The sequence below is a fragment of the Carcharhinus amblyrhynchos genome, chromosome 21 (genome assembly GCF_965287045.1).
Source record: "Carcharhinus amblyrhynchos chromosome 21, sCarAmb.v2.hapA, whole genome shotgun sequence".
Lineage (NCBI taxonomy): Eukaryota > Metazoa > Chordata > Chondrichthyes > Carcharhiniformes > Carcharhinidae > Carcharhinus > Carcharhinus amblyrhynchos.
This window is the reverse complement of record NC_137344.1, coordinates 50926567-50948101: the sequence shown is the minus strand read 5'-3', so window position 1 is coordinate 50948101 and position 21535 is coordinate 50926567. Positions and strand designations below refer to the sequence as shown.

General features: G+C 46.5%; 1 protein-coding gene across 1 annotated transcript in view; it reads left to right on the top strand.

The window, feature by feature from the left end:
- Nucleotides 1-21535, top strand: part of myo15b (myosin XVB) — a 322763-nt gene that overhangs the window by 22145 nt on the left and 279083 nt on the right. Inside the window, exons 5-10 of the mRNA XM_080209162.1 lie at nucleotides 1826-1900; nucleotides 2592-2688; nucleotides 4877-4980; nucleotides 13903-13966; nucleotides 14080-14193; nucleotides 16672-16833. Coding sequence (XP_080065288.1) covers nucleotides 1826-1900; nucleotides 2592-2688; nucleotides 4877-4980; nucleotides 13903-13966; nucleotides 14080-14193; nucleotides 16672-16833 — 616 coding nt within the window. The remainder of the gene's footprint in view (nucleotides 1-1825; nucleotides 1901-2591; nucleotides 2689-4876; nucleotides 4981-13902; nucleotides 13967-14079; nucleotides 14194-16671; nucleotides 16834-21535) is intronic.

The following is a 21535-nucleotide window of genomic DNA, read 5'->3' as shown; positions in this document are numbered from 1 at the left end:
CTGGGGTAAATCCCATCCGGACCAGGGGACTTATCTATGGTGTATGTATGGTGTACTGGCCTTCATCAATCGAGGGATTGAGTTTAGGAGTCAGGAAATAATGCTGCAGTTGTATAAGACCCTGGTCAGACCCCACTTGAAGTACTCAGTTCTGGTCGCCTCATTACAGGAAGAATGTGGAAGCTATTGAGAGGGTGCAGAGGAGATTTACAAGGACGTTGCCTGGATTGGTAGGCATGCCTTATGAGGATAGGTTGAGGGAGCTCAGTCTTTTCTCCTTAGAAGATGAAGGATGAGAGGTGACCTGATAGAGGTGTATAAGATGATGAGAGGTATTGATCGGGTGGACTCTCCCAGGGCTGAAATGACTGCCACAAGAGGACACAGGTTTAAGGTGCTGGGGAGTAGGTACAGAGGAGATGTCAGGGGTAAGTTTTTCACTCAGAGGGTGGTGAGTGAGTGGAATCGGCTGCCGGCGGTGGTGGAGGCAGATTCAATAGGGACTTCTAAGAGATTTCTGGATGAGTACATGGGACTTAGTAGGATTGAGGATTATAAGTAAGCCTAGTAGGTAGAGATATGTTCGGCACAACTAATGGGCCGAAGGTCCTGTTTGTGCTGTAGTTTTTCTATGTTCTATGTTCTCACCTCTACTCTTCAGGCAGTGAGGTCCAGATTACTGCCACCCTTTGGGTGAAAAAGTTTGTCCTCACATCGCCTATAAATTTAATGCTCCTCAATTTAAATCTATGTACCTTGGTTATTGATCCCTCTACTAAGAGGAAATGTTCCTTCCTATCCACCTAATCTATGCCACTCCGAATTTTATACTTCTCAATCAGATTTTACCCCCAGCCTTCTCTGCTGCAAGGAAACCTATTCAGTTCCTTTTGGTCGCTGAAATGCTCCAGCCCAGGCAAACATCCTGGTGCATCTCCTCTGTCCCTTCTCTAGTGCAATCACTTTCTTCCTATAGTGTGCTTATGAGTATCTAAACACGTGCTGTACCTGTCCTGGGAGTGTTTGATGGGGGCAGCGTAGAGAGCGCTTTACTCTGTATCTAACCCCGTGCTGTACCTGTCCTGGGAGTGTTTGATGGGGACAGTGTAGAGGGAGCTTTACTCTGTATCTAACCCCGTTCTGTACCTGTCCTGGGAGTGTTTGATGGGGACAGTGTAGAGGGAACTTTACTCTGTACCTAATCCCGTACTGTACCTGTCCTGGGAGTGTTTGATGGAGACAGCGTAGAGGGAGCTTTACTCTGTATCTGGAGCGTGCTGACATTGGAGAGTGTACCATTCCACATCACTAACCTGCTGGCACAGAGGTAATGGGCTGCAAGGCCTCCTTTTATGCCCTAAGTTTTCTATGATTCCTTGCCTTTTTTAATTAACAAAGTTTACGGATAAAAATTAAGATGGGAAAAAATTGTTCACTGAAGACCAGCTCCTTTTTGGGCAAACATCTGCCTCCTAACTGCCGCAATCTTAGTGGTGTTGACAATGAGTCTCTCCCACGCTCAGTACTAGCATTCTATCTCACCTGGCATCAATGGTAACCATATGCAATTTCCTGGTTCACATGGTTCTACTTTGCCGCTTCCTGAACATCAGGGATTGAGATGATGGAGCTGCATTTGGAATGTAACTCCTATCTGTGTGGCAGTATCAACATTTATTCGAATGGTTTAACCATGAACCTTTTTGCTGTAAGATGTTGGCAGCTGTTAGGATAAATGTTGGGTTGTCTGAGAAGCATTGTGTGGGACGTTCAGTCTATGTATAGATCAGGAATGAGTTGGTAACGCATGTTTTCTGACTCACAGGCACATCTTTGCTATTGCTGATGCTGCGTACACACTGAGCCAGAGCCTTGAGAGGGAGCAGTGCATCATAGTCAGGTGTGTGGGCACTCTCATAGCATTGCATGTCTCAGTCCTGTGAACTACACTGACTTATGCTGGAGGAATTGTCCAAACAGATTCTGAGTTTGTCCTGGGATGATTCTGTGTTGATTATGGAGTGAATATGGGGGACTCTGGAATGTATGTGGGTGATTTTTGGGCAATTCTGGGCTGATGCTGGAGTGATGATGGGGTGACTCTCAAGTAACTCTTGCGTGGTTCTGCAGTGATTCTGGGATGACTCAAATGTGACCTTGGGGTAACTGGGCTGACTCATAGAATCATACAATTCTACAGTGCAGAAGGAGGCCATTTGGCCCCTCGAGTCTGCACTGGCCACAATCTCACCCAAGCCCTACTCCCATAACCCCATGCATTTACCCCAGCTAATCCCCATGACACTAAGGGCCAATCCACCTAACCAGCACATCATTGGACTGTGGGAGGAAACCGGAGCTCCTGGAGGAAACCCACACAGACACGGGGAGAATGTGCAAACTCCACATAGACAGTGACCCGGGAATTAAACCTGGTCTCTGGCGCTGTGAGGCAGCAGTGCTAACCACTGTGCAAACGTGCTGTTCTCGGCTGACTCTGGGATACTGACCCTGGGATAATGTTGCTGGAAATGGATGCCGATGGGGAATGATTGTGGCTGATGCTCATTTTCCCATTTGTTTTTGTCCAGCGGACAAAGTGGCTCAGGAAAGACTGAGGCAGCCAAACTGATCATTCAATATCTGACAGAGCTTTACCAGGAAACCAGGGAGGAACAAATCTTTCAGGTCAGGTTCTCCACATCAAACTCACTATTAACCTAAAAACAAAACACCAAGAGCTTCCTTCAGAAACAAGACTGACAGAACTCACAAAACGTACAGAAATACACAGACAGACACGACACCTACAGGTGCAGGCATAGACACGCAAATGCCAATACACAAATACATACACAAAGACAACTCAGACATGCATACACACACTGACTCATACAAAGACATGCTCACACTGACACACACACTGACACACACACACACACACACACACACACACACACACACACACACACACACACACACACACACACACACACTCATTGACATACACACTCACACACATAGACATTGAGCACACACGCTCAAATTCCAATATCAATTCCAGCCTCAACTCCAACCTCAATGCCAGCCTGAAACCCAACGCCAGCCCAATCACAAACTCATCCCCAACCCCAGTTTCAAATCCAGAACAGTATTCGCCCCAGCCAACAAGCTGAATTTATATCCTCCCCCTCGAGTGCATTTTTCCCTCCGTTCCGTCTCCTCTCTCCCAGGCAACTCAAATGCAAACAAGCACACGTACACAATCCACACAAATAAACAACTCACACAATATTCTGAATGTGCATCTCAAACTAGAACACAGATGAAGATGCAGTCACGTACAGGTAAGTACACCTCCACGTATTCTTCTGTATGCATGTGCACCCTCTACATGATTCACAAATACATATGCATGACAAATGGATACAATTTGGAAGGATCTCCCTAAGAAGGTGATGGAGAGGGGGCTCCATTTTTTTAAGCTGGTGGTAAATAGGTTCTTGTTGGGTAAGGGAATTGATGGTTACTGAGGTTAAATAGGAATGTGGAACTCAATGCAACTGATCAGCCATGATCTTATTAAATGACAGAACAGGTACAAATGGCCAATGGCCAATTTCTGCTCCTATTTCACATGTTTGCATCCGTGTCTTACCATTCCATGGCCAAACAGACAGAGCAGCCATAGCTGGGTAGCCTTCGTCTCTGATATTGCTGTTGTTGGTTTAGATGTGGTAGTTGTGGATCTTTACTTACAGACGGTGCTGGGGCAATGTTGTTAGTAAAGTCTATCTGTCATTGAACATTACAGTAATTATATACAAGGTGAACTCATAGAACTGTGGTTAGAATTTTAAGGATGGTGAGTGAGCAGTGTGCGCCATCCTTAGAGTTGGCACCTAACGCACAGCTGCTGCTTCCCAAACCCCACTGCCATTTAATGCTGACTTGAGGTTTTATTGGCAGTGGTGAGGCTTCTGTCTGTCCTTGAAAGGAAGTCCCACCAGTGAAAGCTGTCAGACAATCAGATCAGCTGAAGGTTTTCAACCTGGCCAGTGCTGCCATGGCCAGAGCTGGTACTGTAGTGCTCTACCTGGAACTAGTTCGCAGCACCGTTGGACAGGTAAGTCCCAAGGGGTTCCAGGATCAGAGAGTAGTGGGTACCCTGGGGGTGGTGTGGAATGGGAGTGATCATGCCGCTGGGGAAGGGAGAGAGCTCCTGGAGCTCCAACATCCTGGCAGGGGAAGGGGGGGGGAGACCCAACTCATGAGCACCCTCAGATTTAGGTGCCCCTTCCCCTTTCCACCTGAGATGGAAAAAAGTATGTTTCTCTGTTTCCTACTCTGCCCATACCTGCTTCCACCAGCCTAAAAGTTGAAGCTGGGCAGGATAAGTGACAATTAATTAAAGTGGTCACTTAATTAATTGCTCTCAATGAGTGAATGGGCCTGTCTGTCCAAGTGTGAATTTACGTCAGAGTTTGGCTGGGTGGATTCTTGGGGGGGATCCCGTCCATTCAATTTTATGCCCCCCTCAGCCTCTGAACCCACTTTACAGGGAGTGTACAAATCTGCCCCTGTCTCTCCATGCTCTGTTATCATGTGGTCTTACAGCCCTCATGTAGCCTATACATTTACAAATTTTATACTACATCCTGCACCATCTAATTGTTTAGACACCACTGCACTGTGCCCCAGCAGCCAACACTCTTAGCCAATTCACAGTTAAAGTACTAATTCTCAAGTCATTTCTTGTTTGCAACAACCAAGAGCATGTTAGCCCTGTGCATGTTTCCGACATCCTCCGCATATTTGTCAGTGTGGAATCAGAGAGCAGTAGATGTAAACTGACCCGCACTGTTCCTCACCACAGGTTGCTGAGGCCTTTCCCATTCTGGAAGCCTTTGGAAATGCTAAAACTGTTCTGAACAATAACTCCAGCAGGTTTGGGAAACTCCTGTGGATACATATCTGTCAGTAAGTAACAGATGATTGATCTGCTGCATTTCCCCCACATTTGCTGTTTTGTTTTAGTTTTACATGAGATTATTTAATAATCCCTACTGTTAGTTAATACTCTGAACCCAAGTATTGATGGGCTTTTTGTATTTACCGCTTTAAGAATTCTAAGGGAGTGGATAGCAGGGAGTTGTGGGGGAGCAGGCTTTAAAACAGCGCCAGGTTCAAAAGGAGGCCTGGTGTAGACAGCGGGCAGTGGAGTGAGAGGGAAGCAGAGTGAGCTATTAGGGCTTAGGATCAAAAGGGCTTGGGGGAAAAAGGGCCAGGTAAGTTCATGTGGAAATTTTCAATATTACTACAGTGAATAATGGAGGGGCATGTGATGTGTTGTTTCTGCATGATGTGGGAGCTGGTGGACCCCAGGGTCCTTCCCAGTGACCATGTCTGCAGTAAGTGCAGGTTGCTGGAGGAGCTCCAGCTCAAGGTAGATGAGCTGGCCTCTGAGCTACAGACACTGAGGCTCATCAGGGGGAGAGAGGGTGCCATTGTCAATGGGGTGCAAGTGACATCCACCCCCCCTAGACTGGCTAACTCTAACGGTCAGGAACAGGAGGGGGCTGCTGAGCAGAGGAAGGGGGGTGGGGAGTGGAGGAAGGGGGGTGGGGAGTGGAGGAAGGGGGGTGGGGAGCGGAGGAAGGGGGGTGGGGAGCGGATGCCTCAGCCTCTCAATCTGCATAACAGGTTTGAGGTTCTTGCTTCCAGTCTGGACAAGAACGAGGGAGGTGAGGTTGGTGAGCAAACTGCACACGGTACAGTGATGCAGCAGGACATAGGCAAAGAGAAGGTGAAAAGGAACGTAGTAGTAATTGGGGATAGTGGGGTGAAGGGTATTGACACTGTCCTTTGTCACAATGACAAAGTGCACAGAAGGGTGTGTTGTCTGCCTGGTGCTCGGGTCCGGGATGTCGCATCTGGGCTGCAGAGGAACCTGGAGTGGGAGGGTGAGAATCCAATCGTTTTGGTACATGTGGGTGCCAACGACGTAGGCAAAATGCGAACTGAGGATCTGGGGAGGGAGTATGAAAAGCTGGGAATGGAATTAAAAAGTAGAACCGACAAGGTGGTTATCTCTGGGCTACTGCCTGAACAGTGTGCAGACGGGTGTAAGGTTGATAAGATTAAGGAAGTGAATGGGTGGCTCAGGGATTGGTGTGGGAGGAATGGGTTTGAATTTATGGGGCATTGGCATCAGTATTGGGGTAGGTGGGACCTGTTCGGGCGGGATGGGGTTGGTCTGAACTGTGCTGGGACCAGAGTCCTGGCGGATCGTGTAAATAGGACTGTAGACAGGGCTTTAAACTAATTAGTGGGGGGGAGGGTGCGAGGGTAGGTGACATTACGGGGTCTAAAGTTAAGGAGACGGTTCAGGTAAGGGAAGAGGCCGAGGATGTCCCAATAATAAAGGGAGTAGGGGGCGTGAGTAAGGTTGGTGGCGTTCTGGCAAATAGGGTCCAGGTGAAGGCTGGGATGAAGGCACTTTATCTGAATGCACGAAGCATTTGGAATAAAGTGGATGAGCTGGTGGCGCAGATCAGCACAAATGGATATGATCTGGTGGCCATTACAGAGACGTGGCTGCAAGGTGACAGGGACTGGGAGCTGAATGTCCAGGGGTATCAAGTGTTTAGGAAGGATAGGCGGGAGGAAAAAGGGGGGGGGCGTAGCTCTGCTGATTAAGGATAACATCAGGGTGGTAGCAAGGGATGATATAGGAACCAAAGAGAAGAACGTGGAATTGTTGTGGGTGGAGATTAGGAACAGCAAAGGGAGGAAGACGCTGGTGGGTGTCGTCTATAGGCCCCCAAATAATGATCTGGAGGTGGGGCGGGCTGTTAACACGCAAATAAGTGCGGCGTGCAGGAATGGGACGGCTGTAATTATGGGAGATTTCAATCTACATATTGATTGGTCGACCCATGTTGGACGCGGTGGGCTCGAGGAGGAGTTCTTGGAATGCTGCCGGGATAGTTTCCTTGAACAGTGTGTGTTGGAGCCGACGAGGGAGCGAGCTATCTTGGATCTGGTGTTATGTCATGAGGCGGGTAGAATTAGGGACCTTGTGGTGAAGGATCCTCTTGGGGAGAGTGATCATTGTATGGTGGAGTTTCTGGTGCAGATGGAGGAGGAGAAAGTGGGTTCCCGGACAAGCGTCGTTTGTTTGAACAGAGGGGAGTACGGTAGGATGAGAGAAGAATTGGCGAATGTGGACTGGGGGAACGCGTTGAAAGGTAGGTCTGCTGAGGAGCAGTGGAGGATCTTTAAGGAGATCTTTCTTGGTGCTCAGCAGAAATTTATTCCGATGGTTAAAAAGGACCGTAGGAGGAGAGGTAATAAGCCGTGGATAACGAAGGAGGTGAAGGGAAGTGTTAAATTAAAAGCGGAGGCGTTTAGAGTAGCTAAGATTAGTGGGCAAGAAGAGGATTGGGAGAGGTTTAAATGTCAACAAAGATTGACAAAGAAGTTGATAAAGAAGGGTAGGAGAAACTATGAAGCTGGGCTAGCGCTTAATATAAAAAAGGATAGCAAGAGTTTTTATAAATATATAAAAAGGAAGAGGCTGGCTAGGGTGAACGTTGGACCCTTAGAGGATGAGAGGGGGGACTTAGTGGTAGGGGATGGGGAAATGGCTGAGGTCTTGAATAACTTTTTTGTTTCGGTCTTCACGGAGGAGGACGTGAATAATTTGCTGGGTGTTAGCGATGGAAAGGTGGTAGGACTGGAGGGTCTCAATGACATTATTGTTACTAGAGAGGCGGTGCTCGACAGACTGGAGGGACTGATTGTGGACAAGTCCCCAGGACCGGATGGAATGCATCCGAGGATTCTAAAAGAAATGGCGGAGGTGATAGTGGATGCCTTGGTGGTTATTTTCCAGACGTCGCTGGATTCCGGGGAAGTGCCGGAAGATTGGAAAGTGGCTAATGTTACACCGTTGTTTAAGAAGGGTGCCAGGCAAAAGGCAGGGAATTATAGGCCGGTTAGTTTAACGTCTGTTGTAGGTAAAATGTTAGAATCCGTCATCAAGGAGGAAATAGCGAGGCATCTTGAGGGGAATTGCTTGATAGAGCAGACGCAGCGTGGTTTCGTTAAAGGGAAGTCGTGTCTGACAAATTTACTGGAGTTCTATGAGGATGTGTCTAGGGTGGTGGATAGAGGAAAGCCGGTAGATGTGGTCTTTCTTGATTTTCAGAAGGCGTTTGACAAGGTACCTCACAAGAGGTTATTGCAGAAGGTAAGGGGACACGGAGTTGGGGGTAGGGTGTTAGCGTGGATAGAGGATTGGTTGTCAAAAAGGAGACAGAGAGTCGGGGTCAATGGGTGCTATTCGGATTGGCGGTTGGTGACTAGTGGAGTGCCTCAGGGGTCGGTGCTGGGGCCTCAGCTATTTACCATTTATATAGATGATCTGGAGGAGGGAACCGAGTGTATGGTGTCGAAATTTGCTGATGACACCAAGATTGGTGGAACGGCAAATTGCGCGGAGGGTGTGGAGAGTCTGCAGAAGGATCTAGATAGGCTGGGCGAATGGGCCAGGAAATGGCAAATGGAATTTAATGTTGGTAAGTGCGAGGTGGTCCACTTTGGTAGGAATAATGGTAGGAAGGACTATTACTTACGTGGCGAAAAACTGCAGCAGGCGACGGTGCAGAGGGACCTCGGGGTCCTTTGTGCATGAGTCGCAAAAACCCAGCCTGCAGGTGCAGCAGGTGGTCAGGAAGGCAAATGGGATGCTGGCCTTCATAGCGAGGGGGATTGAATATAAAAGTAGGGAGGTCTTGCTGCAGTTGTATAGGGCATTGGTGAGGCCGCAGCTGGAGTACTGTGTGCAGTTTTGGTCGCCGTACTTACGCAAGGATATTTTGGCCTTGGAGGGAGTGCAGAGGAGGTTTACTAGGCTGATGCTGGAGTTGAGGGGGTTGAGCTATGAGGAGAGACTGAATAAACTAGGCTTGTACTCGTTAGAGTTTAGAAGAATGAGGGGAGATCTCATTGAGACATATAAGATGATGAATGGGATGGATAGGATAGAGGTGGAGAGACTCTTCCCGCTCAGAAAGGACAGTAGGACTAGGGGGCACAGCCTCAAGATAAAGGGGGGAGCGGTTTAGAACGGAGTTGAGGAGGAACTTCTTCACTCAAAGGGTGGTGAATCTCTGGAATTCTCTGCCCGTTGAGGTGGTGGAGGCTGCCTCGCTAAATATTTTTAAGACGCGGGTTGATGGGTTTTTGATAAGCGAGGGGATTAAGGGTTATGGGGAGAGGGCGAGAATGTGGAACTGAGCCACGACAGATCAGCCATGATCTTATTGAATGGCGGGGCAGGATCGAAGGGCTAGATGGCCTACTCCTGCTCCTATTTCTTATGTTCTTATGTGGGGATTGAATTGGCCTGCATTGGCCTGTGATCTCCACTTTATATCTCATTCTCGTTGGTATTCCGAGTTTTAGTTCTCTTATGTTTTTCATCTTTTATGTACAATGGCACCGAAGCGAGGAGATGGATGGTGGAAAGGGTGAGTTGGGTGGGGAATGTCAACAACTGACCCATTTGCTAATTTACCCATTGATTGGGGTGAGGGATTTATGGATTCATAGGCTAGGTAAGAGATCTTTTGCCTCCTTCTCTGCCTAGTGCCTTATAGAATAGAATAAAATCCCTACAGAAAGAGGCCATTTGGCCCATCGAGTCTGCACTGACCACAATCCCACCAGGCCCTACCCCCATATCCCTACACATTTACCCGCTAATCCCTCTAACCTATACATCTCAGGACCCGAAGGGACAATTTTAGTATAGCCAATCAACCTAACCTGCACATCTTTGGACTGTGGGAGGAAACCGGAGCACCCGGAGGAAACCCACGCAGACATGAGGAGAATGTGCAAACTCCACACAGACAGCGACTGAAGCCAGGAATCGAACCCAGGTCCCTGGAGCTGTGAAGCAGCAGTGCTAAGCACTGTGCTACCATGCTGCCCAAACTGGGTTCTGCCCTATGTCTTGTGTCTAAAGTCGACCCACATGGATTTTTAGACATGTTTCTGTTGTTCTGGTCGGTAGGTGAAAATCTATCAATGGAATGTGTGGACATCAGTTTAAACATAGGGAAATGGTGGTACATTGGGTTAGACGCTGACTTTTCAAACCCAACACCTGGTCCTAATATGATGACCATCTGTTTCCTGAAATGGAGACCAACAACTTGATTTGATTTGATTTATTATTGTCACATATTAACACACAGTGAAAAGTATTGTTTCTTGCGTGCTATATAGACAGAACATACCATTCATTGAGAAGGAAACGAGAGAGTGCAGAATGTAGTGTTACAGTCATAGTTAGGGTGTAGAGAAAGATCAACTTAATGCAAGGTAAATCCATTCAAAAGTCTGACAGCAGGGAAGAAGCTGTTTTTGAGTTGGTTGGTACATGACCTTCGACTTTTGTATCTTTTTCCCAATGAAAGAAGGTGGAAGAGAAAACGTCCAGGGTGCGTGGGGTCCTTAATTATGCTGGCTGCTTTGCCGAGGCAGTAGGAAGTGTGGACAGAGTCAGTGGATGGGAGGATGGTTTGTGTGATGGATTGGGCTACGTTCATAATTTTCTGTAGTTCCTTGCGGTCCTGGGCAGAGCAGGAGCCCATACCAAGCTGTGATACAACCAGAAAGAATGCTTTTTATGGTGCATTTGTAAAAGTTGGTGAGAGCCGTAGCTGACATGCCAAATTTCCTTAGTCTTCTGAGAAAGTAGAGGTGTTGGTGGGCTTTCTTCATTATAGCGTCAGCATGTTGGTGATCTAGGACACCTAAAAACTTGAAGCTCTCGACCTTTTCTACTTCAGCCCTGTTGCTGTAGACAGGGGCATGTTCTCCTTTATGCTTCCTGAAGTCAAAGACAAACTCCTTCATTTTGTTGACATTGAGAGAAAGGTTATTGCTGCCTCTTCTGTTACCAGATTCTCTATCTTATTCCTGTACTTTGTCTCGTCATTGTTTGAGATCTGACCCACTACGGTGGTGTCATCAGCAAACTTGAAAATCGAATTGGAGGGGCATTTGGCCACACAGTCATAGGTGTATAAGGAGTATAGTAGGGGGCTGAAAACACAGCCTTGTGGGGCACCGGTGTTGAGGATGATCATGGAGGAGGTGTTATTGCCTATCCTCACTGATTGTGGTCTGTGAGTTAGGCAGTTCAGGATCCAGTCACAGAGGGAGGAGCCATGGAGTTTGGAGATGAATTTCCTGGGAATAATGGTGTTGAAGGCTGAGCTGTAGTCAATAAATAGGAGACTTCCATAGGTGTCCTTGTTATCTAGGTGTTCCAGGGTTGAGTGCAGGACCTGGGAGATGGCTTCTGCTGTAGACCTGTTGCGGTGGTAGGCAAACTGTAGTCCAGGTGGTCTGGGAGGCTGGAATTGCCATGTCTAGCCTTTTGAAGTACTTCCTAATGATGGATGTCAGAGCCACTGGCTGATAGTCATTAAGACACGCTGCTTGGTTTATCTTAGGTACTGAGATGATGGTTTCTTTTTGAAGCAGATAGAGATTTCAGATGGTAAAGAGAGGTTGAAGATGTCTGTGATTACTCCCGCCAGCTGATCCACGCAGGATCTGAGTGCTCGTCCGGGCCAGTTGCTTTCCGTGGGTTGACCCTTGAGAAAACTGCTCCGACATCTGCAATGGTGACCCGAGGTACAGATTTATCCAGAGCGTAGAATGCATTGAGCTCATCAGGGAGAGCTGAATTGGAGCCGATGATTTTACATGCCTTCCTCTTGTAGCCTGTTATGTCTTGCAGACCTTGCTATAGTCGGCAGGAGTCGGAGTGGCTAGCCTGGGACTCCAGCTTGGTCCGGTACTGTCTTACGGCATCTTTGATGGATCTGCTTAGATCATATCTGGTTATAGGTCAGTGTCGCCTGACTTGAACGCCTCAGACCTGGCCTGGTCAGAGATGGGTTTTAAGAAAGATTTTCCACAAGAAGAGAGAGTTAAAGCATGGAGAGATATAGAAAGGGAATTCTAGAGCAAGGGATATAATTGGCTGAAGGCACAATGACTAATAGTGAGATGTAGAGAGTGGGCTGCACACGAGGTGGAGAAACAGAAGGTTTGGGTGTGGGGGCTATAGAACTGTAAGAGGTAATGGAGACAGAGAGCAGTGAGGACATGAAGAGCTTTAAAGGGCTTTAAAGACAAGGATAAAATTTCAGAGAAGTTGAGGAACTAAGATCCAAAATAAAATGAGCATAGGTCTCTGAGAAGTGGGAATTTGCGTTGGGTTCAGTTGCATTCGCAACTCCTGAGATAATGAATCTGGTCATGCCAAATGGCAGTAAGACCTGGACAACAAACAAACTTGGTCTGATAAGCGGTAAGCAGCATACATACTACGTTAAGTGTCCAGACAATAGCCATCTCCAACAAAGGAGAACCTAATCATCTCTCTTGGTGTTGATCTACTGCCATTAACATCCTGGGGATCACCACTGAGCAGAAACTGAATAGGACCAGCCATATAAATACTGTGGCTACAAAAGCAGTGATGATGTGGAGATGCCATCATTGGACTGGAGTAAAACAGAAGGAACTCCCACCCACCTGATGAAGGAACAACGTGCTCCAAAAGCTTGGGGCGTTTGCTACAAATAAACTTGTTGGACTTTAAGCTGGTGTTGTGAGATTTCTTTCTGCTACACAAGCAGGTCAGACGCTAGGAATTCTGCAGTAAGTAACTCACCTCCTAACTCCCCAGAGCCTGTCCACTATCTACAAGGCACAAGTCAGGAGTGTAATAGAATTCTCTTCACTTGTCTGGATGAATGCAGCTCCAACAACACTCAAGAAGCTCGATAGTGTGGCCGAGTGGTTAAGGCGTTGGACTTAAGATTCAATGGACATATGTCCACGTGGGTTCGAACCCACTCCTGGTAGAAGGATTTTGAACACTACCTTCTCCCCTATATATTCTATGAATGATATGCTTGGCTTGTACAGCATGCAACAAACCAGAGTTAGGGGCGGCACGGTAGCACAGTGGTTAGCACTGCTGCTTCACAGCTCCAGGGTCCTGGGTTTGATTCCTGGCTCAGGTCACTGTCTGTGTGGAGTTTGCACATTCTCCCCGTGTCTGCATGGGTTTTCTCCGGGTGCTCCGATTTCCTCCCACAGTCCAAAGATGTGGGGGTTAGGTTGATTGGCCATGCTAAGAAATTGCCCCTTAGTGTCCAGGGATGCGTAGGTTCGAGGGATTAGTGGGTATAATATGAAGGGATATGGGGGTAGGGCGTGGGTGGGATTGTGTTCGGTGCAGACTTGATGGGCTGAAGGGCCTCTTTCTGCACTGTAGGGTTCTATGCCATTAGTGAGAGAGCTTCACTCTGTATCTAACCCGATGCTGTACCTGTCCTGGGAGTGTTTGATGGGGGACAGTGTAGAGGGAGCTTTACTCTGTATCTAACCCGATGCTGTCCCTGTCCTGGGAGTGTTTGATGGGGGACAGTGTAGAGGGAGCTTTACTCTGTATCTAACCCGATGCTGTACCTGTCCTGGGAGTGTTTGATGGGGGACAGTGTAGAGGGAGCTTTACTCTGTATCTAACCCCGTGCTGTCCCTGTCCTGGGAGTGTTTGATGGGGGACAGTGTAGAGGGAGCTTTACTCTGTATCTAACCCCACCCTGTACCTGTCCTGGGAGTGTTTGGTGCTAGGAGATTTAAATGAGACATTCCTTTCAAAGTACCAATGTTGCATTCTATCAGTGAGCACACTGACATTGTAATTGTCAATTCTGAATGATATTGGGAAAAGCTTTTTAATACAAGTGTCTATGCAATCGTTACTGGTTGCAAACTGATCTGTTGTTTTCAATGTCTCAGGGGCCAAGTGGTTGGGACGTCCATCTCCCATTACCTGCTGGAAAAATCCAGGCTTGTCTTTCAGGTAAATGTATTTATGACTATTCCCCAAGTGACACTCTGAGTATGTGTGGATTTGTGACTGTATGGATTAATAAGTTTCTGGGAGTTAGTTACTGTTGTTCTTTAATCTTTAAGGCACAAAATGAGCGTAATTACCATGTGTTTTATGAACTGCTGGCTGGCTTGGATGAGGAGCAGAAATGGAAGCTGAGCCTGCAGGAGCCAGAGACATACTTCTATCTGAACCAGGTGGGATTGTCCCTCTGCTCTCAGCCATCTGTGTACTGCAAAGATCAAACATTCAAGGCCAATGAGCACAGGAATAATGGGTGCAAGGTAGCAGATGGAAAGCAGAGGTTTGGATGGTCTTTTGCTAGAAAGCTCATCTATGGGCGCAGTCAGGGATTTTCACAGTAACTTCATAACAATGTGAATGTAAGCCTGCTTGTGACACGAATAAATAAACTTTAAATTTAAACTTTAATTTCCCAAAAAGTTTCTGAGTGCCAAAGCAGGTGAAAATGGTAAGATTGTGCCCCATGTCTTTGTTATCTCCAGACTTGACTAAAATGATTTCCTGACTAGTCTCCCACTGTACCCATTCAATTCACTTCATCATTTCAAACACCTCAATTAAATCACCCCAAACACAGCCCTTGTGGAGCTTGTGGCACTGAGGTTACTAACCTCCCCATTTCTCTGTTCACACTTTTACCATCTCCGTTCAACAAATATCAAATACTTTGAAATGTGGATATTGTAATAAGTTCTGCTTCGGTCTGAATTAGAATAAAATGTTCACGGACAGAGTGGATGGTCAGAAACTTTTCCCAGGTGGAAGAGTTAGTTACTCGGGGGCAAGGTTTAAAGGAGATGTACGATGTAAGTTTTTTACACAGAGGGTGGTGGGTGCCAGGAACTTGCTGTTGGGGGAAGTAGTGGAAGCAGATATGATAGTGACTTTTAAGGGATGTCTTGACAAGTACATGAATAGGATGGAAGTGGAGGAAAAAGGTCCTGGGAAGGGTAAGGGGCTTTAGTTCAGTCGGACAGCATAGTCAGTGCAGCCTTAGAAGGCCGAAGGGTGTGTTCCTGTGCTATAATTTTCTTTGTTCTTTGTTCTATTTGGCCATGTCAGATTGAGAAAGATGATTTGAACAGGTTACAGAGGAAGGCCATAGATTAATCCCCGCTTTAAAATATTTTAGTTATGCTGGCATGCACTGGACAGGTCAAGTGGCCTGTTGTTTATTTTGTATTGTGCAGGTAGGCTCAGAGAGTAGGGGCTTTGTCACTTATACAAACCTAGACTTGTGGGTGATTTGACCAAACTTTCTGAGATGTTAAATGGGCTTGATTGACTTTGTGTAAACTATTTATTTCAACTGAATTGGTTAGGAACAGCAATAGAATAAAAGAAAATTGTATAGTATAGTTCTATCATTCAACCTGATGTTTACAAGAACAACTCAGCCATAATGTCTCACTCTCCGGCCCTTTCTCCATAATCCTGAATTTATTTTTCACCCCAATTGCTTATCCAATTCCCTTTAGAAAGGCACGAGTGAATCTGCCTCCCCCACGCTCTCAGGCAGTGATTCCAGAATGTAACCACAAAACATTTTTCTCCTGTCCAGTATGCGGTTCTTTTTTTCCCAAAGCGTTATTATTTAAAATGTTGTGAGGATTTGAGATATGGAAAAATTATTCCCCAATGTGGGTGAAATCAACAACAACAGAACATAATTAGAGCTGGACCCTTTAGGAGTGAAGCAATTTTTTACATGAAGGGGGTGGGAAGTTCTTCTCCAGTCAATGCTGAAGGTTAGTTGGAACTTATAACACTGAGATTGACGGGATACGTCAATGATGAGGAATAAAGCTGGCTAAGTGGGCTTAGTGGACAGATCAGATTTGGTCAGATTGGATGGTGGACCTGAGAAGATATATGGAACGTAGAACATTACAGCGCAGTACAGGCCCTTCGGCCCTCGATGTTGCGCCGACCAGTGGAACCAATCAAATGACCCTCTAACCTAAACTATTCCAATGTTATCCATATGCCTATCCACTGACCATTTGAACGCCCTTAAAGTTGGCGAGTCCACAATTGCTGCAGGCAGCGCATTCCACGCCCTTACTACCCTCTGAGTAGATACATGGAGCTGAATGGTCACTTTCTGTACATATCTTTCCAACATACACATGGAACAAATTTCCAGCTCATGGACTTAATGGTTTTTTAAAACTTCTTTTCTGGGATGTGAGCATCGATGGCTAGGCCAGCATTTATTGCCCACCCCTAATTGCCCTTCACTCAGTTCCTGCTAATGAGAGATGAACCTTTACAGGTTGGGGTGAAAATCATATTGTGCAAGGAACAGAGACTTGGTAACCTGGCTCAAGGCTTGTCTGGGATTCATTTTGATTACCTGCAGCGGGAGGAGAGGAATATTTCAGATTGTTTTCACTCAACTTGAGTTTTTTTTCTTTCTTCATCCCTGCCAGAAGATGTGTAGAGTAGGGAGAGTAGGCACAAGCTACGCTGGTGTGAGACAGACTGCATGTACCTGTCTTTGTGTTTGGTTCTTTAGGTGATGATAATTAGGTGAGGCAGAAAACAAGACTGTTGTAATTCAGCTTGCTGTCTCTGTGCCTCTGTTGATGCCAGCTCTGTGAGTGGTTTAGTATCTGCTGCCCTGACCTTTATCTCTGCTTCCTGGGCAGGGCGGAGCGTGTGAGATCACCGGCAAGCATGAACAGGATGACTTTGAGTGTTTGTTGGGCTCTCTGGAACGGATTGGGCTGTTGGAGGACCAGCTGCTAACGGTGTGGTCCATCTTGTCCTCCATCTTGCAGCTTGGCAATGTCTGCTTCACATCCTATGAGGTAGGTCTGACACACCCAAACTCCCATCCCCATCTGCATTATAACTGTGCTACTGATTTGCTATACTTTTACTCTGCACCAATATCAAACTTATAATTTACTGTCAGTGGCCTTCTAACATTCCAGGATTTCAGACAGGAGAATGTGTAATATATAACACAAGAGAAAAAAGACTTGTATTTAAATAGCACCTTACACAACCATAGTAGATCCCAAATCACTTTAAGCCAATCAGATACCTTTGACGTGTAGGAAACATAGCAGCCAATTTGTGCACTGCAAGCTCCCAAAAATAGCAGTGTGATAATGAGTGGATAATCCATTTCTCTGATCTTGGTTGGGAAATAGATATTGGCCAGGATGTGGGAGAACTCTCTTTGCCTTCTACAAACAGTACTGTGGAATCGTTTATGTCCGTGCAGACCTTGGTTCACTGTGTCGTTTGAAAGACGGCAGCTCTAACAGTGCAGCTCTCCCGTAGACTGCTGTAAAATTGAGATAAGCAAGTCTCGCCAGGTGGAAGCACAGGTTTACATTCTGTTGGATGATCTGTACTGATGTGCTTCAGATGATGCAAGGTGATCCTAGTTATCATTTGTACTTATCGCTGCTGCAACAGTTTGATTCATTCAAACACAGGGAACTGGATAAACACTCAGACAGAAAAAGTGGGGGAGTGAGACTAGCGGAGTTCTGTACTTGATTAGAAACAATGCGAAGGGAAAGTCAGGGGAATGACACTAAGCCATGATGCTTATTTGGAGAGCCAGTGCAAACATGATAGGCCAAATGGCCCCTTTCTATCCTGTAATAATTCTGTGATTCAGTTGCTGTTCCACAGTGACAGCACAGACACAATGGGCTGAATGTCCTCCTCTGTACTGTAACCGTTTGATGATTTCATTGCACACAAAAGGTGAATTATTGCAGATGCTAAAAACCTGAAACAGAAATTGCCAGACAGCATCTGTCGAGAGAAAGGGGGTTACATTTCATCTCAGTAACCGTGGGTAAGGAAGAAGTATTGCTACATTTATCTGATGGATTCTGCTCCTGTATAGACAGTGTAAGCGGCATGGGGGACACAGTGGGAGTGGGGGTGGGGACACAGTGCGAGTGGCACTAGGGACACTGTGAGGGTGGTGTGGAGACCCTGAGGTGGGGTAAGGAGCACTGTAAGGGTAACGGGGGGACATTGAAATGGGGTAGGGGGCACTGTGAGAATGGTGTGGCGGACACTGAACGTGGTGTGGGGAACACTGTGGGGATGCTGTGGGGGCCAATGTGAGGGTGGTGAGGGGCCACTGTGAGGATGGTGTGGGGGCCACTGAGGTGGTGTGGGGGACACTGTGGCAGACATACTGAGGGTGATGTGAGTTGGTGTGGGGTTGTTGTGGTGGACACTGGGAGTGGTGTAATTTGGGGATGGGGTGTATGGGGTTAGTGTCGGGATCACAGTGCATGTGGGCTGGTGTGCGGGTGAGGTTGGGGTGTTTTGGGGCTAATGTGGGTACATTGTTACTCAGTTTGATTTACAGCAGACATGGGAATTGGACAGATCGAAGGAAAGAGGGAAGCGACAGCCAGAGAGGGCCATGAATGCAGGGGTTCCATTTCTTACAGCCAATCATTTCACAGGATGCAACATAACTGAAAATTCCAGGCTGGAATAAAATGAAAAGTTAATTAATTCCTTTGTGGGGGTGTGGGGTGCAGCAGATTGGAATAATTGGGTTTTGGCAGCGCTTTATTCTCTAATGATCAGTCGCTCTGAGGAAAAATAGAGCTACTTAAATACACGAAGCTTGTCCCACCTCACCCAGTGTACATGTGTCCACTGCTGTTGTTACACTGCCAAGTTACTGGACGACACACACAGGTTGGCTGTGACATCTTGATTTGGGTGAGCTGAGTTGCTGTGCCTGTCACACTGCGCTCCATCTATTACCAGTGCTAACCTGAGCAAAACTGAACAGGTTGATGTTACAGAACATTGAACTGCCTGTCACAGCATATTTCAGAGACTTTCTTTCTGGAGACTTTTGTTCCAGACCAAGGGCTATTTGGGAGACATCACTGAGGTTAAAAACGAGAGAGATGAGTTTTGTAGGTATGATTATCAGCAGTAAAGCATACTTCTACAAACCCTCTGTCCGTTAGGACACCACTCCTAATGCTATAATTTTCCAGAGTTCCTTTTCCACTTACCAATCAATGACATCCTAGTTCATGGTTTGGACACTTGGGGGAAAACACCCAGCTCTTTAGCAGTTTTGAGCTATTCACACAGCTTTCCAGATATTCAAACTTTGCAGCTAGTTTGTATAGGACCTGCAAGAGCTCATGTTTACTTTTCTGCAAATCAGAAAAACTGACCTCTTCCTTCATTGTCACTTTAATCCTATTGTTGTTTCTCCCTAGCCTTCTAATATTCAAAGTATGAGCGCCCACAATGTTTTATTCTCTTCGTCAATTTATTTTTTCATGTCATAGAATATAGAACATTACAGCACAGTACAGGCCCTTCGACCCTCAATGTTGTGTCGAGCTATGTCCAAACCCAAGATCAAGCTATCCCACTCCCTATCATTCTGGTGTGCTCCATGTGCCTATCCAATAGCTGCTTGAAAGTTCCTAAAGTTTCCGACTCCACTATCACAGCAGGCAGTGTATTCCACACCCCAACCGCTCTCTGAGTCAAAAGGTTTGTCAGGTGTGTGAGAACCTTCCACACACCTGACGAAGGAACAGTGTTTCCGAAAGCTTATGCGTTTACTATCAAATAAACTTGTTGGATTTTAACCTGGTGTTGTGAGACATTTTACTGTGTTTACCCCAGTCCAACGCCTGCATCTCCACATCATGACTATACCCATGGACAGTGAGGACCCAAAGATCAAAGCCAAAGACTCTGCAATCTCCTCCCTTGCCTCCCAAAGTATCCTAGGATGTATCCCATCTGGCCCAGGGGACTTATCAACCCTCAGGTTTTTCAAAATTGCTAATACATCTTCCCTCAGAACATCTACCTCCTCCATCCTATCAGCTTGTATCCCACTCTCATCCTCAAAAACATGGCCCCTCTCCTTAGTGAGCACTGAAGAAAAGTATTCATACAACACCTCACCTATCTCTTCTGACTCCATGCACAATTTCCCACTACTATCCTTGACCGGCCCTAACCTCACCCTGATCATTCTTTTATTTCTCACATGAGAGTAAAAGGCCTTGGGGTTTTCCTTGATCCGACCCACTAAGGACTTCTCATGCACCCTCCTAGCTCTCCTAAGCCCTTTCTTTAACTCATTCCTAGCTACCTTGTAACTCTCAAGCGACCCAACTGAACCTTGTTTTTTCATCCTTACATACGCTTCCTTTTTCCTCTTTACAAGACATTCAACCTCCTTCGTAAACCATGGTTCCCTCACTCGGCCATTTCCTCCCTGCCTGCCAGGGACATACCTATCAAGGACACGCAGTATTTGTTCCTTGAACAAGCTCCATTTTTCATTTGTGCCTTTACCTGACAGTTTCTGTTCCCATCTTATGCTCCCTAATTCTTGCCTAATTACATCATAATTACCCCTCCCCCAAATATAAACCTTGCCCTGCCGTGTGACCCTAGCCCTCTCCATTGCAATAATGAAAGACACCGAATTGTCATCACTGTCTCCAAAGTGCTCTCCCACAAACAAATCTAACACTTGGCCCGGTTCATTACCCAGTACCAAGTCCAATGTGGCCCCACCTCTTGTCAGCTTATCCACATTTTGTGTCAGGAAACTCTCCTGCACACACTGTACAAAAAGTCTCCCCTCCAAACTTTTCAACCTATAAAGGTTCCACTCAATATTTGGAAAGTTAAAGTCACCCATGATAACTACTACCCTGTGACCTCCACACCTATCCATAATCTGCTTTGCCATTTCCTCCTCCACATCTCTATAACTATTTGGGGGGCCTACAGAAAACTCCTAACAACGTGACCGATCCTTTCCTATTTCAAACTTCAGCCCATATTACCTCAGTAGGCAGATCCCCCTCGAAATGCCTTTCAGCAGCCGTTAAACTATCCTTGATTAACAATGCTACTCCTCCACCTCTTTTACCACCTTCCCTACTCTTACTGAAACATCTATACCCCGGAACTGCCAACAACCATTCCTGTCCCTGTTCTAACCATATCTCAGTAATGGCCACAACATCATAGTCCCAAGTACCAATCCACATTCCAAATTCACCTACCTTATTCCGGATGCTCCTTGCATTGAAGTAGACACACTTCAACCCACCTTCCTGTCTGCCTGTACACTCCTGCGACCTTGATACCCTCCTCAGTACCTCAAAGGACCTGGGTGTCCTTGTGCAGGAATCTCAAGGAGTTGGTTTGCAGGTGCAGCAGGTAATTAAGAAGGCAAATGGAATTTTGTCCTTCATTGCTAGAGGGATGGAGTTTAAAAACAGTGAGGTTATGTTGCAGCTGTATAAGGTGCCGATGAGGCCACACCTGCAGTACTGTGTACAGTTTTGGTCTCCTTACTTGAGAAAGGATATACTGGCACTGGAGGGGGTGCAGAGGAGATTCACCAGGTTGATTCTGGAGTTGAGAGGGTTGGCTTATGAGGAGAGACTGAGTAGACTGGGGCTATACTCATTGGAATTCAGAAGAATGAGGGGAGATCTTATAGAAACATATAAGATT